The 17,431-nt window shown below is 40.9% G+C and overlaps 1 protein-coding gene across 6 annotated transcripts in view; it reads left to right on the top strand.

The window, feature by feature from the left end:
- DNAH3 (dynein axonemal heavy chain 3) overlaps positions 1-17,431 on the top strand; it is a 236,481-nt gene that overhangs the window by 94,302 nt on the left and 124,748 nt on the right. For all 6 annotated transcript variants that reach the window (XM_070460978.1, XM_070460977.1, XM_070460979.1 and 3 more), the window contains 8 exons: positions 1,783-1,897; positions 7,550-7,748; positions 9,478-9,586; positions 9,816-9,929; positions 10,697-10,873; positions 13,117-13,208; positions 15,261-15,480; positions 16,064-16,198. In XM_070460978.1, the coding sequence (XP_070317079.1) occupies positions 1,783-1,897; positions 7,550-7,748; positions 9,478-9,586; positions 9,816-9,929; positions 10,697-10,873; positions 13,117-13,208; positions 15,261-15,480; positions 16,064-16,198 (1,161 nt within the window). The remainder of the gene's footprint in view (positions 1-1,782; positions 1,898-7,549; positions 7,749-9,477; positions 9,587-9,815; positions 9,930-10,696; positions 10,874-13,116; positions 13,209-15,260; positions 15,481-16,063; positions 16,199-17,431) is intronic.

The raw sequence follows: 17,431 nt of genomic DNA, 5'->3' as shown, positions 1-17,431 counted from the left end.
AGAAGTGAATCAAACAGTCATTGTCCTTGACATGGATTTACAGTCAAGTGAGAAAGATTTTTTTAAAAAGGCTCTTTTATCAAACTGTGATAAGGAAAGTACACGGATCCAGAAATCATGGAAAGGAAGGAGAAAACTAAAAGCAAGAGAGGGTAAGATGTCCCAGAAAAACAGGGTCTAAGAGGAGACATAGAATATAAATAGGGAGTAGTCAGGCACAGATCAGGATGAAGAGCATGAGAGAGAGAGAGACCAAAAATGTGCAAAAATCTGACAACGAAAAGCATGGTGCATTCCAGCAACTAAGGGCAACTTGATCCAGAATGGCTGTGTGATGTGTGTGGTTAAGAGAGATGTGGAGGACAGTTCTATCCCCAGTGGCTTGCAGACATACCAAGGGCAACAGGGATGCATCAAAAAGCCTTTTAGGGGACTTCCCTAGTGGTCCAGTGGCTAAGACTCTGCGCCTCCAATGCAGGAGGCCCAGGTTCGATCCCTGGTTAGGGACCTAGATCTTGCATGCTGCAACTAAAGATCCCACATCCTGCAACTAAAGTACCCACATGCTTCAACTAAGACCTTGTACAGCCAAACAAATAAATATTTTTATAAGACTTTTTTTTGCTATGTGTTAAGGATATTATAATTAATAATAACCACCACTATTTACTGGACACATTATTCATACCAGACATTGTGCCAAGTGCTTTACATTTGTTGTCATTCAGTTGCTAAGTCCTGTCCAACTCTTTGTGACCCCGTGGACTGCAGCACGCCAGCTTCCCTGCCCTTCACAATCTTCTGGATTGTGACCATTGAGTCAGTGATGCCATTCGACCATCTCATCATCTGTCACCCTCTTGTCCTTCTACCTTCAATCTTTCCCAGCATCAGGGTCTTACTCCTCAAAATCACTTGAAGAATAGCTTTAATTATCTAGATGTGACATATGAGGAGACTGAGGCACAGAGGGTTAAAATAATTTGCCCAGAAGCACATAACAAAAAAGTAAGGAAGGTGAGATGAGCGTAGGGTGGTCTCATATGTTCTCCATTCATTTTTATTGTTTAATTTTTTTTGAAATAATGTCAGACCGGCAAATAATGCTGCAAAAATAATATGAAGAATTCCCATACACCCTTCATCCAGGTGTATTAACATACTAACATCTTACATAACCACAGTACAATATCCAACAACCTTGATACAATGTTATTATTTAACCTTTTAAACTCATCTTTTTGTCTGGTTTAGGATCCAATCCAGAATTACATTTAGTTTTCATGTTTCCTTTGTCTAATCTAAAAGAGTTTCAGTTATTTTTGTTAATTCTGGCTTACTGCCTAATTTATATATATTGTAAAATTCATCCTTTTTACTGTGTATTTCTGAGTTTTGACAAACACATACATTTGTGTAGCCATCATCACAGTCAAGATACAGAACAGTTCCACACATCCTAAAATTTTCCTCCTGCCTGTGGTCACTGTTCTCAGCCTTCGGCAAGTACCCTTCTGTCTTATGCCCCTATAGTTTTATCTTTTCCACAGCTTTATAAAATTAAAACCATACAGTATCTAGACTTTCAAATCTGACTTCTTTCAGTTAGCATTATGCTTTTGAAATTTGTCTGGAAGTTAATGACTGGGGCTGAGGGAAAGGGAGATTGAGGGATGACATCTAGGAGTCTGGTTTGGACCATGGAGTGTGGATGGTGTCATTCCAGAAAAGGGATTACCAGGAGAATACAACTTAACATGTTCCCTCCTATGCCCCTGCCAGGATTTTCTGAAGAAGAGCAATGATCAGATTGCACAGATTGTTCAGCTGGTGCGAGGGAAGCTGAGCAGTGGAGCTCGACTCACCCTCGGGGCCCTCACAGTCATTGATGTCCACGGTAAGCAAGGAGGTTTTCCTAGCATTAGTGACTGTATAGTAATAGCTGCCAAGCTTGCCTCTCTCCCTCCTGGATGGGGTGATTCAGGTTCCTTTTTTCATTAGGGAAAGGCTTCTCCAACTGAGAATAAATGAGGGGGTAAGGAAGAGAAATCAGTGCTTCTGTGTATCTCTATCTTATGTTTTCCCTCCCATCCCCAACCTTATTTCCAAGAACCTCACCACCAGCACCAAACAGTGCTCTGAGAAAGTGATGGCCACAGCCATTTCTGAGACTTACCAACTCGAAGCAATTTCCTTCTACTGATCTTAACTAATAATTTTTTGTCAAGCTTTGTGCTAACTGCGTGAACTACATTGTCTCATTTTTATATACATTTCAGAGATTAAGAGCCTGTAGTTTATAGAGGCAAATATCTTGCTGAGAGGCACCCAGCTAGTAAGTAGCAGAGGCTCTTTTGTAATTTGAAGCTGTGTCTGATTCCAAACCCAAAGACTGGAAAATGGGCAGTGATGCAGGGAGAGAATGGGTAAGAGAAGATGCATTCCAACTCTTCCTGAGAAAGAGAAAGAGGGAAGGAGGAAAGGAGGAGGAAGAACTGGAGTCTTTATATAAAACAAACCACCCCCACACCCTCATACCATTATTACCAAGGAAACTAGGGCTGAACCAAACTGGTTGCCTGGTAACAGTGTCCCTTTTGCTCACACACCCAGCTTCCTACTGGCATTTCATGCATCTTACTCTCCATAAAGTTGATGCTCATTTCTTTTCCTTTTTTCTTTTCTTTTGGCCACATGGCTTGTGGGATCTCAGTTCCCTGACCAGGGATTGAACCCAGGCCACGACAGTGAAAGTCTGGAATCTTAACCACTAAAGGCACCCAGGAGCTCCCTGATGCTCATTTCAATCTGATTTCATTTGATAGACTAGCATAAAATATGGAGGAGAGAGGGAGAAGGTGCTCTTCATCTGGCTATGTATTTAACTTGTAGGAGTAATAAGTGAAGGCATGGTTACTGCCCAGGATGCCTCAGAGTGGTTGAGTTTATACACATGCACCCACATACACATTCATGTGTGAACACATGAACATACACTGCCTTGGAAAGGCATCCCCAACCTTGAGATTCAACTTGCTCTTGGATCTCTCATACTCACCTGTTTTCTGGGTCCTCCCAGGGACCTGGATTGGAATTAAATTCCTCAGGAAGAATGAAGGAGTGTGATTTTGGTGTAATCTTCTGCAAGGACTCTTCAGGATTTTGGATTTTACTGTAATAAAGATTTATCTCACAGGGAGGGAGTAGACTTACAGAAGTGTTCCTTTGCAGAGTTCTATTTCTGAGATCCTGATTTCAAGCACTATATTAGTTCTGAGGTTGAAATAACAGTTGCCTTGTGAATTACCTAAAAAATAATGATTCTCATAAACTATGTCCACTCATCAACTACAGGGCCCCCATCATTGTGAAAATATTAAATTAAGCTCACAATTCTATTACAGAAAGGATAAAAGCTAGAAATATATCTCTTACTTAGTTTCTCAACACCTTACTTCCATGAAAAGACTACACCTAACATGGGTTCATGAGATCCCTTTGCTTGCTAAGTATATCAGACCAGGCTAATTGTATTCTCCTAGGATATCCTAGATGACTGGAACAGGGCTAGAAAGATGGCACTGATGATGAGATAGCATTTGTGGTAACTACATATTGCAAAGCACTCTGGGTCACTTTCCCAAGAGTTTGGGAATGATAACAGTAGTTAATATTGGGTTGACCAAAGATTTGTACATTATTTTCCATAAGATACCTCTAGCAGCACGTAGTTGTCTTGAACTTCGTTTGAAACATTTTTCTTAGATTGTATTGTCACAGCTGTCATATAAGTTCAGTTCAGTTCCATCTCTCAGTCGTGTCTGACTCATTGTGACCCCAAGTATTGCAGCATGCCAGGCCTCCCTCTCCATTGCCAACACCCAGAGCTTACTCAAACTCATGTCCATCGAGTCTGTGATGCCATCCAACCATCTCATCCTCTGTCATCCCCTTCTCCTCCCACCTTCAATCTTCTCCAGAATCAGGGTCTTTTCAAATGAGTCAGTTCTTTGCATCAGGTGGTCAAAATATTGTAGTTTCAGCTTCAGCATCAGTCCTTTCAATGAATATTCAGAAGTGATTTCCTTTAGGATGGACTGGTTGGATCTCCTTGAAGTCCAAGGGATACTCAAGAGTTTTCTCCAACACCACAGTTCAAAATCATCAGTTCTTCAGTGCTCAGCTTTCTTTATAGTCCAACTCTCACATCCATATATGACTACTGGAAAAATCATAGCTTTGACTAGACGAACCTTTGTTGGCAAAGTAATGTCTCTGCTTTTTAATATCCTGTCATATATGTTGGTCATAACTTTTCTTTCAAGAAGCAAGAGCCTTTTAATTTCATGGCTGCAGTCACCATCTGCAGTGATTTTGGAGCCCAAGAAAATAAAGTCTCTCACTGTTTCCATTGTTTCCCCATCTCTTTGCCATGAAATGATGGAACTGGATGCTGTGATCTTAGTTTTCTGAATGCTGAGCAGCTTTTTCACTCTCCTTTATCACTTTCATCACAAGGCTCTTTAGTTTTTCTTCACTTTCTACCATAAAGCGAAAGTGAAAGTGAAGTCACTCAGTCATATCCAACTCTTTGCAACCCCATGGGCTGTAGCCGACCAGGCTTCTCCGTCCATGGGATTTTCCAGGCAAGAGTACTGGAGTGGGTTGCCATTTCCTGTAATCTGCATAACTGAGGTTATTAATATTTTTCCCAGCAATCTTGATTCCAGTTTGTGCTGCATCCAGCCCGGCATGTCACATGATGTACTCTGCATATAAGTTAAATAAGCAGGGTGACAATATGCAGCCTTGATGTACTCCTTTCCTGATTTGGAACCAGTCTGTTGTTCCATGTCCAGTTCTAACTGTTGCTTCTTGACCTGCATACAGATTTCTCAGGAGGCAGGTAAGATATTCTGGTATTCCCATCTCTTTAAGAATTTTCCACAGTTTATTTTGATCCACATAGTCGGAGGCTTTGGCATCATCAATAAAGCAGAAGCAGATGTTTTTCTTTAACTCTTTTGCATTTTAGATGATCCAATGGATGTTGGCAATTTGACTCTAGTTCCTCTTCCTTTTCTAAATCCACCTTGAACATCTGGAAGTTCATAGTTCACGTATTGTTGAAGCCTGGCTTGGAGAATTTTGAGCATTACTTTACTAGTGTGTGAGATGAGTGCAACTGTGCAGCAGTTTGAACATTCTTTGTCATTGCCTTTCTTTGGGACTGGAATGAAAACTGACCTTTTCCAGTCCTGTGGCCACTACTGAGTTTTCCAAATTTGCTGGCATATTGGGTGCAGCACTTTCACAGCATCATCTTTTAGGATTTGAAATAACTCAACTAGAATTCCATCAGCTCCCCTAGCTTTGTTCATCATGATGCTTCCTAAGGTCCACTTGACTTTGCACTCCAGAATGTCTGACTCTACGTGAGTGATCACACCATAGTGGTTATCTGGGTCATGAAGATCTTTTTTGTATAGTTCTTCTGTGTATTCTTGCCACCTCTTCATATCAGCATGCATTTAAAAAAACTTACCAATTTGGTGAATTTCTGTGTTGTTGTTTTTCAATCACTCAGTCGTGTCTGACTCTCTGTGACCCCACGGACTGCAGCACGCCAGGCCTCCCTGTCCTTCACCATCTCCTGGAGCTTGCTCAAACTCATGTCCATTGAGTTGGTGATGTCATCCAACCATCTCATTCTCTGTCATCCCCTTCTCCTCCTGCCTTCAATCTTTCCCAGCATCAGGGTCATTTCTAATGAGTTGGCTCTTCTCATCAGGTAGCCAAAGTATTGGAGCTTTTGCTTCAATACATCAGTCCTTCCAATGAATATTCAAGATTGATTTCCTTTAGGATTGACAGGTTGGATCTCCTTGCAGTCCAAGGAACTCTCAGGAGTCTTCTCCAGAACCACAGTCCAAAAACATCATTTTTTCGGCACTCAGCCTTCTTTATGGTCCAGCTCTCACATCCATACATGACTGCTGGAAAAACCATAGCTTTCACTGTTACAAACTTTTGTCAGCAAAATAATGTTTCTGCTTTTTAATATGCTGTCTAGGTTTGTCATAGCTTTTCATCCAAAGAGCAAGCGTCTTTTAATTTCATGGCTGCAGTCACCATCTGCAGTGATTTTGGAGCCAAGAAAGTAAAATCTGTCACTGTTTCCATTGTTTCCCCTTCTATTTGCCATGAAGTGAAGGGGAATTTCTGCGTAGCCATTTTAATATTGAAGATGGAAGAAAAAGCAACATTTTCAGCATATGCTGCTTTACTAACTCAAGAAAGGTAAAAACACAACTGAAATGCAAAACAAAAAAAGAAAAAAGGTTTGTGCAGTGTATGGAGAAGGTGCTGTGACTGATTGTATGTGTCATAGTCATTTGTGAAATTTAATGCTAGAGATTTCTTGCTTGATGATGCTCGGTGGTTGGGTAGACCTGCTGAAGTTGAGAGTGATCAAATCAAGACATTAATTGAGTACAATCAACATTATACCCAGCAGGAGATAGCTGACATATGCAAATATCCAAATCAAGCATCGAAAATCATTTGTCCCAGCTTGGTTGTGATAATCACTTTGATATTTGGGTTCCACATAAGTTAAGCAAAAAAACCTCCTTGACCATATTCCCCAGCGATTCTCTTAAATGCATAGAAAATGTTTCATTTTTAAAACAAATTGTGACAGGCAATGAAAAGTGGTACTGTACAATAATGTGGTATGGAAGAGATCATAGGGCAAGTGAAATGAACTATCACCAATCACACCAAAGGCCAGTTTTCGTCCAAAGGTGTGATGTTGTGTATATTGTGGGATTGGAAAGGAGTCCTCTATTATGAGTTTCTTCCAAAAAACTAAACAATTTATTCCAACAAATACTCCCAATTATACCAGCTGAAAGCAGCCCTTGACAAAGAGCATCCAGAATCAGTCAGCAGAAAAAAACATATAACCTTTCATCAGGATGATGCAAGCCCACATGTTTCTTCAATGACCAAGCAAAGCTGGTCAAAAACTGGTCATCAAACTGGAAGATCTGATTTGTCTGCCATATTCACCAGACATTGCACCCTCAAATGTCCATTTATTTTAGTCTTTACAAAATTCTCTTAATGGAAAAAATTTTGATTCCCTGGAAGACTAAAAGCCACCTGGAACAACTTTTTGCTCAAAAAGATAAAAATTTGAGGGAAGATGGAATTATGAAGTTGCCTGAAGATTTACAGAAGGTAGTGGAACAAAATGATGAATATGTTGTTCAATAAAGTTCTTGGTGAAAATGAAAAAAAAACTGTCTTTTTTTTTTAACTTTAAAACTGAAGGAACTTTTTGGCCAACCCAATACTATAAATTTATATAGTATATAAATAAAGATGTTGCTTGAAGTTTAGAGATGGGCAGAGAGGGTAGTTGAACCTAAAATTGTTGAGATAGAGTGGTCTTGATGACATCCTCGACCCTTCCTAGGAATCCACGAAGATAGGAGGATGCCAGTGACTCTGCAGGTGTGTTTCCATGTCTGTGTCCCCACAGCTCGTGATGTGGTAGCCAAGTTATCTGAGGACAACGTCTGTGATCTGAATGATTTCCAGTGGATCTCCCAACTGCGCTATTACTGGGACTCCAAGGATGTACAGGTGCAGATGATTACTACAGAAGCCTTGTACGGCTATGAGTACCTGGGAAACTCCCCCCGGCTGGTGATCACACCCCTCACTGACCGCTGCTACAGGTAAACTCTGGGCCTCCCCAGACCTGAAGGGTGAATAGAGAATTCCAAAAGGAAAATCCGAGAAAGAAGTTTGGAGCCACTTAAATTTGCTACCTTTACCTTCTGTATTCTAGAGCCTCAGATTTTAGAATTTTTACCTTAGTCAGTGGTCTCACAGATGGGCATTTTAGGCCTTAGGAATAAATAAAGCAAAGTATTGTGTTCAAACCAACAATTAGCACGTTGATGCCTATCCTTGAAAATGGCACAGTGCTTAAGAAAGAAAGCTCTCCAATGGCAGAAATCAAAAAGGTGCTAGGAGATCCTATGGCCAAGAGATAGAAAAGGAGCCAGGTAAAGGACCCAGGCAAGGAGTCTCTGAGCTCTGCCACCCAGTCTGATGAAGAGATTGGGCCATTCTGTGCTCAGCAAATTGCTTTGCCGCTTTCCTTGGAATTCATAGCTTTAGAAACTTGGACTTTGTGAATTTGTCAGTTTTGTGATATTTAGATTTTTCTTTGATTTTATATATTATTAGAGTGCAACTTTTGAATTATAAAGGTAGTACTTGAGTATTTTTTTTCTTTCAAAGTCCTCAATCACTTGTTTTCTATGTTCTATGACTTCCTCAATCATTTATCTATTCTACTCACTATTCAACAACCATTTCTTGAACTTTACTGTGCATGATGTGTGACCTCCAGGAATCCTCAATCTAATGGGGTAGGGGAGAGAGAGACATTCAGGTGATTATAAGAAAGTGTGTTAACTGAAATTATAGAGGCTCATACATAGGGCTGTGGAACCACAGTTGACATATCATTGATTTCTAATATTTATCTTGTGCCTCCCAAATGGAACTGAACAATGGGTTCTGAACACAAGAGTTCATAATCTAGTGGGAGAAATATATTTATTTTTCATTATTCCATTAGCATCGGTGATCTTTGGAATGCAGAGGGTTTTTCACTTTCATTTGACTCATTTAATATTAGTTCCGTTCAGTCGCTCAGTCATGTCCAACTCTCTGCAACCCCATGGACTGCAGCACACCAGGCCTCCCTGTCCATCACCAACTCCCAGAGCTTACTTAAACTCATGTTCATCCAGTCAGTGATGCCATCCAACCATGTCATCCTCTGTCATTCCCTTCTCCTCTGCCTTCAATCTTTCCCAGCATCAGGGTCTTTCCTAGTGAGTCAGTTCTTCACATCAGGTGGCCAAAATATTGTAGTTTCAGCTTCAGCATCAGTCCTTCCAAAGAAAATTCAGAACTGATTTCCTTTAGGATGGACTGGTTGGATCCCCTTGCTGTTCAAGGGACTCTCAAGAGTCTTCTCCAGAACCACAGTTCAAAGGGATCAATTCTTTGGCACTCAGCTTTCTTTATAGTCCAACTCTCACATCCATACATGACTACTGGAAAAACCATAGCTTTGACTAGATGGACCTTTGTTGACAAAGTAATGTCTCTCCTTTTAATATGCTGTCTAGTTTGTCATTTAGTATGTATATATTCATTTATCCATTCAATCATTCATTCAAACAAATGCTTATAGGTGCCACCCGTATACCAGGCACCAAGGTTACAACACTGAGAAAAATAGAATTTTTTATGATGATGATGTATTGCCCATATAATCAGGGAAAATCATGTTTAATTATTTGATTCAAAACAAAATAAACCAAAAGTCAGTTTATTTCTTGTACCTTAGGACATGACATTGAGTTCTTACTTTCTTCCCCTTAGGACGCTGATGGGGGCTTTGAAGCTGAACCTTGGAGGAGCCCCAGAGGGTCCAGCTGGGACAGGCAAGACAGAAACCACCAAAGATCTGGCCAAAGCTTTGGCCAAGCAGGTAGGGAAATGCTGTCCATCCTTACACTCTTTTCCTGTCCCTCTCTGGAGCTGTATCCAGGGAAGTTGGCATGAAGTTCAAGATGGCTTAGAGTACCAGGCAGAGTGGGGCCCCAGCTCCTCCAGTAGAATGAGAAGAGGGGAGCCCCACCTCTGTTTCAAGGTGCAGGATGATTCAGATGGGAAGAAACCCATCCTAAATGGAGCCAACATCCTCTCTCTCTCTCTAGTGTGTGGTCTTCAACTGCTCTGATGGTCTGGATTACAAAGCCATGGGGAAGTTTTTCAAAGGACTAGCCCAGGCTGGAGCATGGGCCTGCTTTGATGAGTTCAACAGGATTGAGGTAACCCTACTACTAGGCTGCTGAATAAAGGGTTTGGACATGCAGGGGCTTTTTTTCTGGGCTCTCAGTTCCTCAGTGACAGGGCTTATGTCTCCTCTATGGCCCCTTGCACAAAGTAAGTACTCCATGAACCAAACAAAAACAGCCCTAAGGAGACAAAATGCCTAGGGTATACATAAGCATTCTCACCAAATCCATTCACTCACTTGCTCATTCAAAAATTTATTGAGCAACTACCCTACGTCAGATATTGTTTATGTGTTCATAATACAGAGATGAGCAAGAAACAGTTTTGCCCTCTAGACTGTTACAGTTCAGCAAGGGAGATGAAAATTAAATGATACAAGTAGAATATGAGAGAAGTCTGTACCAGTGGTACAAAGGAGTCATCACAAATGAATGAGTGGTTAATTCTATTTGGTAGCTGTTGAGATTAGGGAATGTAAACACACAATTTGAACCAATAAACACCATACATGCATACTATGGGTGAAGTATTATGTTAGGTACAGGAACAAAGATAAAATACTATGGAAACTACTTACATACACACAAACACACATGCATACACACACACATGCATGCATATACACACCCGTTTTCTGTTCTTTTCCCAAAACTCTAAATCATGCTCCTGACTTTGAATGCGAAGTTCTTATTCTCAGGTGGTGGGGTTCTTCCTTCACTAGGTGAAAGATACTGTGGCAGAGTGGGGTGGGTGGCCATCAGAAGCAAGAGCTCAAATCAACCAGCCATTCTCACTCCAGGTAGAAGTACTGTCTGTGGTAGCCCAACAGATTCTCAGCATTCAACAAGCCATTATCCGGAAGCTAAAGACATTCATCTTTGAAGGCACTGAGCTCTCTCTAAACCCAACTTGTGCCGTGTTCATCACCATGAACCCTGGGTATGCTGGCAGGGCTGAGCTACCAGATAACCTCAAGGTAAACATCAGAGTGGGAAATACTGGGTGTACTTTATCATATAGAAACCTTTGGAAGTATCCAGGCATCTCACAGAGAAGCCAAAGAGTAGACCATGTCACATTTTTCAACTATGAGAAGTGAAGATGTTACTTGACTTCAGAACTCAAATCATTTCCCCAACTCTATCTTTCATGAGGTGGGAGAAAATATATACCATAATAACCAATGGCAAAGAGGAAACAATGAACACTGGAATAAGTGTCACTATTTCTGTTGTCTACAAGGGTCAGACAGTTCATATAAATGAGAAAAGCCAAATAGGCCTGATAGAGACTCTGACAGATATCCCACCTAGAGGCAGCAGGCCCTACTTATCCCCAGCCTACTCTGGCCAAGCAGGAATTGTGGGACCTTCTCACTTTTCAGGAAAAAACAGAAATTTGGATTGTTACATAAAATCTTATTTTTAGATGCTGGCTTAATGCAAAAACTGAAATCATCGTAGGCAAAATAAAATCATTGTAGACCAAATAAAACAGATCAGCATATAAGACAGCATCAGAGTTCAACACAGAGTATGCTGGCAAACCAAGACTAGAGCACATGGAGCTCAGCTAGTTAGGCCCAAATGGCGTCCACACCAAAGCAGGATGTTCCAACCAGCTAGAGAGATAACACGAGAGAGAATATGTCCTTGAGACCTACTGCTGAACTGGCCTGAGCTACAACCATGGCAATAAGCATTGGCCCTGCTGCTGTGAGAAAAGAAAAGTGCCTCTGAAGTAGGGAAGAGAGAATGCCAGCCAGGCCATCTTCAAGGGGACAGGCACTAAATGACCTTAGCATGCTGCTCTCATAAATGAAAAAAACCCAAATTGCAAAGTGACTGGGTCTCCACCTTTGGAGTAGATAGCACCCCAACTACATGCAGAAGGGGAGACTTAAAGACCCACTTCTTTATGGATTTTCTTTTAAATTATTGCTTCTTTCCTTCAAATGAAAGATGCAAGAGAGACCTGGACAAAACCCATATTCACATTAGCATATGATGCTCCATCTGCTGGAAATGCATTCTGATTGGTTCCTGGAATCTAATTCAAACATACCACTCCTCCTCCTCCCTGGGAATAGAAAAGAAGTCAAGGAAATGCGTAAGAGTGATCCTCCTCTCTAGGTCAACATAGACCAGTGGACACCAAAGTAGAATTTCAAACCACATTTCTCATTTTATAATGCACAATTGTTGTAAGTCCCTCCTACATCCCTCTCAGCTAACAACCATGCTAGATCTGCATAAACAACATTCATGAGACAGTTTGACCTAGTAGAAAGCACTCAGGGTTGGTGTTAGGAAGTCTGGATTCTAGTCTTAGCTCTACCTCTAACTGAATGACTTAGGCAAGTCTCTTCTCCTCTAAGATCTAAGTTACAAAGTCGCTTCAGTAATGTCCGACTCTTTGTGACCCTGTGGGCTGTAGCCCACTAGGCTCCTCTGTCCATGGGATTCTCCAGGCAAGAATACTGGAATGGGTTGCCATGCCCTCCTCCAGGGAATCTTCCCCACCTGGGGATCAAACCCATGTCTCTTATGTCCCCTGCATTGGCAGGTGGGTTCTTTAACACTAGCGCCCCCTGGAAAGCCCCATTAATAACAATACCCAATATTTACTGAGCCCTTACTATGTGCTACGCACCTTTTTAAGCACTTCACTTATATAATATTATTTGTCTCATGATAACTATGAAGAGGGCATAGTTGTTAGACCATTTTGAGGTGAAAGACCTGAGGTCTAGAGGGGTCACCTAACTTACCCACAGTTGGTATGTAGCAGAACAAGGACTTGATTTTTTTTAAGTCAGGATCTAACTTCAGGATTCTTCTGATATGTAATTTTCCTGCATCCCTGGATGACTTCTGCTGTCTACATTGAATACCAGCAAGCTCCAATATTCGAATGAAACTCTTGAAACTCCATTTGGCATAGGAGGATGAAATGTTGCTAGGATACTGGCACCTAAGGCCTTCCACACAACCATTGAGGGACCCAATGTATTTGAACAAGGCTAGTGGGGAGGTTCATGGAGCAGTGGATCCATCTGGTAAAGACAGTTTCTCTGCACTGATTTGTCCTTCAGCCCTCCTTTCCTTAATTATCACTGGGTGGTCTGAATGATCATGTTACTTCTCTTTGCCTCTTTAGATGTGCCTTCCCCAGTTTTCGCCTTGCACATTTAGGTTCTGAATGGCATTTCTTTTCCAGGCCTTATTTCGGACAGTGGCCATGATGGTGCCAGATTATGCCCTCATTGGAGAAATCTCCCTCTACTCTATGGGATTTCTAGACTCCAGAAGGTACGTTATATTGGCTTTCCAGAGTGATGGAATGACTTTTTGTAGGGTGTATTCAACGTAAATTGTCCATTGGAAAACAGAAAAGAGAAACTTGAGGTATATGCTTTTACTCACAAGTTTTTCTGAATGCATATAGCCTGGTCTTGGTCTTGACCCCTTCTCTGACTAGGAAATAGCCAAGATTCTCAAGAAAGAGCTCTCCACTCCCTTTATATATACCTGGACTACTGCTAAAGAAGACTCACTCATTTCTTCTCTGTCCCTCACTGTTAACACACACACACACACACACACACACACACACACACACACACTCCTAAATGACTGAAAGACATGAAATTATTTCAAGATTGAGTTGTTATTGACCAAGATTGAAGAAGAAAAATTAATATAATTTAGAATTAACTTTGTTGTCAATATAATATTTATTTACTCCAATCAACTTGATTATCTCTCATTCAAGTATTATCCAGTTTTCTGAGATGCAGGCATACACAAGTATCAGTGTCTTTTTCACATATAACCAGAATTGTGAATATTCACTGTAAAATGGCTTTTATTGATCTATTTCAAATTTTACATTTGTCTTTTCACATTGCTTGGTCATAATCAATTGATTTTTTTGTTACCACAGATATCTCCACAAGGCCCAAAGTGTCTTTGTGGTCTGGAGGTCATTGCTCTTAATGCATGGGGCTATAGATGTTCTCAACGGAGTGTGTCATCCTTCCTAGGCTAAGAAGCTGCCTCGGTCATAAGAGGTTTAATTTATTGTCTTCTATAGGAGACTTGGCTTACATTGATTTGCCTGTTCAATTCATTTATTCAATTGGCAAACCTTCACTGAGCCACCTATCTTATGCCCTGCCCAGTCCTAGGTGCTAGTGAGCAACACAATCTTTGCTTTAAAAGTAAATCAGTTTTGTTAGGAGTCCTGCAAGGAAAACATGCATTAGTACATTAGTTACAGTAAACCTGATCTCCAAATTCCAATGGCTTAGCATAGTAAAAGTTTTATTTTTCACTCCCTGGAAATCCAAAATGGGTGTCTGTGATCAGGGGAGTTCTTCCCCAAGGAACCCAGGTAACTTATATCTCACAGCTATAACACATGAGCATGGAGGAGCTTATGGAGGAGGTTTTTATGGACCAGCCCTCAAAGTGGCATACTTCCACTTCATTCATATGCCACTGGCTAGGAGTCAGTGATGTGGCCACCCCTGTGGGGAAGGCTGGGAAATGTGGTCCCCTATGCCTCGTAGCTCAGTCAGTAAAGAATCTGCCTGCAGCACAGGAGACCCAGGTTCGATCCCTGGGTTGGGAAGATCCCCTGGAGAAGGAAATGGCAACCCACTCCAGTATCCTTGCCTGGAAAATCTCATGGACAGAGGAGCCTGGTGGGCTACAGTCCATGGCGTCGCAAAGAGTCAGGCACAACTGAACGACTAACACACCCAACATACACACACATGCGCTCAGGAAGAATAAGATATGGTAGTACACATGAGCATACATGTATTATGTGCCAAGTATATTAATTTTTTTTTTAATTTTTATTAGTTGGAGGCTAATTACTTTACATCATTACAGTAATTTTTGAGTTGGTTTTCTTAAATTAAAAGATGGATATTGAAAAAAATTGTCATGTTACAGAAGTGCAAAATTGAGTGTCCCCATTGTGTCCCTTAGTAGTCCCACTCCACAGGCACTAACATTGTTAATCATTCAATGTAATCTTCCCAAATGTGTATATGTGTGGCATACACATACACTCATACATACACAAAAAAGTATAAACACAATTTCTTATACAGTACATATTAGTTATGTATGTGCTTGCTATGTTTCATCCTACCTTTGGAAGAGAGTTATAGTGCTTCCTTAGCTCATTATGGTAACTCTATAAAGAAATCTTCAAATGATAAGATTTTTCCATCACGTTCATGGGCAAGCCTGGCTTCTGAAGGGACAGGGCACAACATGTTGGGAATGTCTGCTGAGCAGGACATGGTCCTTACTGGAGGGTCTGCAGACATGTCTTTGCCCTCCCAGTCTTGCTCAGAAGATTGTTGCAACCTACCGCCTGTGTTCAGAGCAACTCTCCTCCCAGCATCACTATGACTATGGCATGCGTGCTGTCAAGTCTGTGCTCACTGCTGCTGGCAACCTGAAACTCAAGTATCCAGAGGAGAATGAGAGTGTCTTGCTGCTCCGGGCTTTGCTTGATGTCAACCTGGCCAAGTTCTTGGCTCAAGATGTCCCTCTCTTTCAGGTATGCAATGGTTTGGGACCTTGGCTAAGCAATGAGATTCTGCTTCCCAAGATGAAAATAATTTTCTTCCACTCCTTACACCCTTTCCATTCTCTGGCCAGCATCCCTATTGCCAGATACCCTCCCCCAAATATTAAGTAATAATGGTAATAGCAATATCCCTAATTCTTGATTTTTAATAAAAAGTTTCACTGATAGGATAATATTTGCTGTTGAGGGTGAGTAGTTAGTTGTTTATATCAAATATAATTAGTTTTGTAACTATTTTAACACCTATCTTCCTTACTAGACTGTAAGCTCTTAAAGACAGAAATCGTGGCTATTTTGTTCATTCCTAGTGTAATGACTGAAATAGCACAGACATTAGCTATTTGCTGACTTTTTAAATTATTGGGAAGAAACATCATGTTTAACAAATATTGTCGGAATTTGTAATTGTGGATAAGGTACATGATTTTGGTACAGGAAAACTGAGGTTTGCAATTTCCAAGGATTCTTGCTATTTGTAGATTTCATTTTAAAAAAATGTTGAGGTTATATATCTGATAATTCATCCTTTCACATCTTGAATTTCTGTTAACAGGGAATTATATCAGATTTGTTTCCTGGAGTTATTCTTCCACAGCCAGACTATGAAGTTTTTATGGAAGTACTAAATGCGAACATCAAAAAGATGAAACTTCAGCCAGTACCTTGGTTTATTGGGAAAATTATCCAGGTTGGTTTCATGTACCTATGTGGAAATGTACCTGTTTATTGTTTGCTGAGGTCAGAAATCAGAAAGAACTATGATAGATTGGAACTGAACTGATTGTAATTGGAAATGCCTCATTAGAGCTTGAGGTAGAAATGAAGACACTTAATAATCCATTGTGCCTTCAATTTTCATTTCCAGGAGTTGATATTTAAAAATCCAATATTTTTCCTATCACTATCTTCCCTGGGGGTTCTTTTTTTTTAATTTAGGGATGAAATAGAACCTTTCGGGGCATTGTGCTTTGAATTAGTCAAGGCTTTTTTGGTTCCCAGTGATAGAATGTGAGCATGAAAGTCGCTCACTTGTGTCTGACTCTTTGCAACCCCATGGACTATACAGTCCATGGAATTCTCCATGCCAGAATACTGGAGTGGGTAGCCTTTCACTTCTCCAGGGGATCTTCCAAACCCAGGGATTGAACCCAGGTCTCCCACATTGGAGGCAGATTCTTTACCAGCTGAGCCACAAGGGAAGCCCAAGGAAACTGGAGTGGGTAGCCTATCCCTTTTCCAGGGGAACTTCCCAACCCAGGAATCAAACCAGGGTCTCCTGCATTGCAGGCAGATTCTTTACCAACTGAGCTATGAGGGAAGCACCTTCCCAATGATAGAAATTCAATTTAAACTGTCTTAGTCAATAAAAGGGAATTTACCCAGCTAACTTGAAAAGTCCAGAAATATATTGGCCTCAGGCATAGTGGGATACAGATTTTATTTAGATAATGTCATCAGGAATCCACCTCTCTTCATTTCTGGATTCTGCTTCTCTCTGCATGAAAAACTCATTCTCAGTTAGGCCCCCGGTAACCTCAGACTTAAATTGTCTCATGTTCAAGTCCAAAAGGAAAAAGAACATCACTCTCAACATGCCCTCAGCAAAAAGTCTCAAGATTAGCTTTGAATGGTGTTGATAAAGTCACACGACCATCCCTGAACCAATTATAAAGATAAGAAGGAGACAATAAAACCCCACCTCTGCCAGAAGTGGAGATGGAGTCAGGAGTCAGAGCTACCCAAGTCAAGTCATGTGGACTGAAACATAAAGTGGTGGTTCCTCAGGGAAAATCAAGGTGCTGTTATTAATACATGAAAGAAACGTCTCTACAGTCTCAATCCTAGAGAACCTTAGTGAAACTTCACCTAATTTCAGGTTTCCTTCCCTATGATCGCTTTCTATGTAAAACTACCTTAAAGA

The sequence above is a fragment of the Odocoileus virginianus genome, chromosome 33 (assembly GCF_023699985.2).
Source record: "Odocoileus virginianus isolate 20LAN1187 ecotype Illinois chromosome 33, Ovbor_1.2, whole genome shotgun sequence".
NCBI lineage: Eukaryota > Metazoa > Chordata > Mammalia > Artiodactyla > Cervidae > Odocoileus > Odocoileus virginianus.
This window is presented reverse-complemented; position numbering and strand designations above follow the sequence as displayed.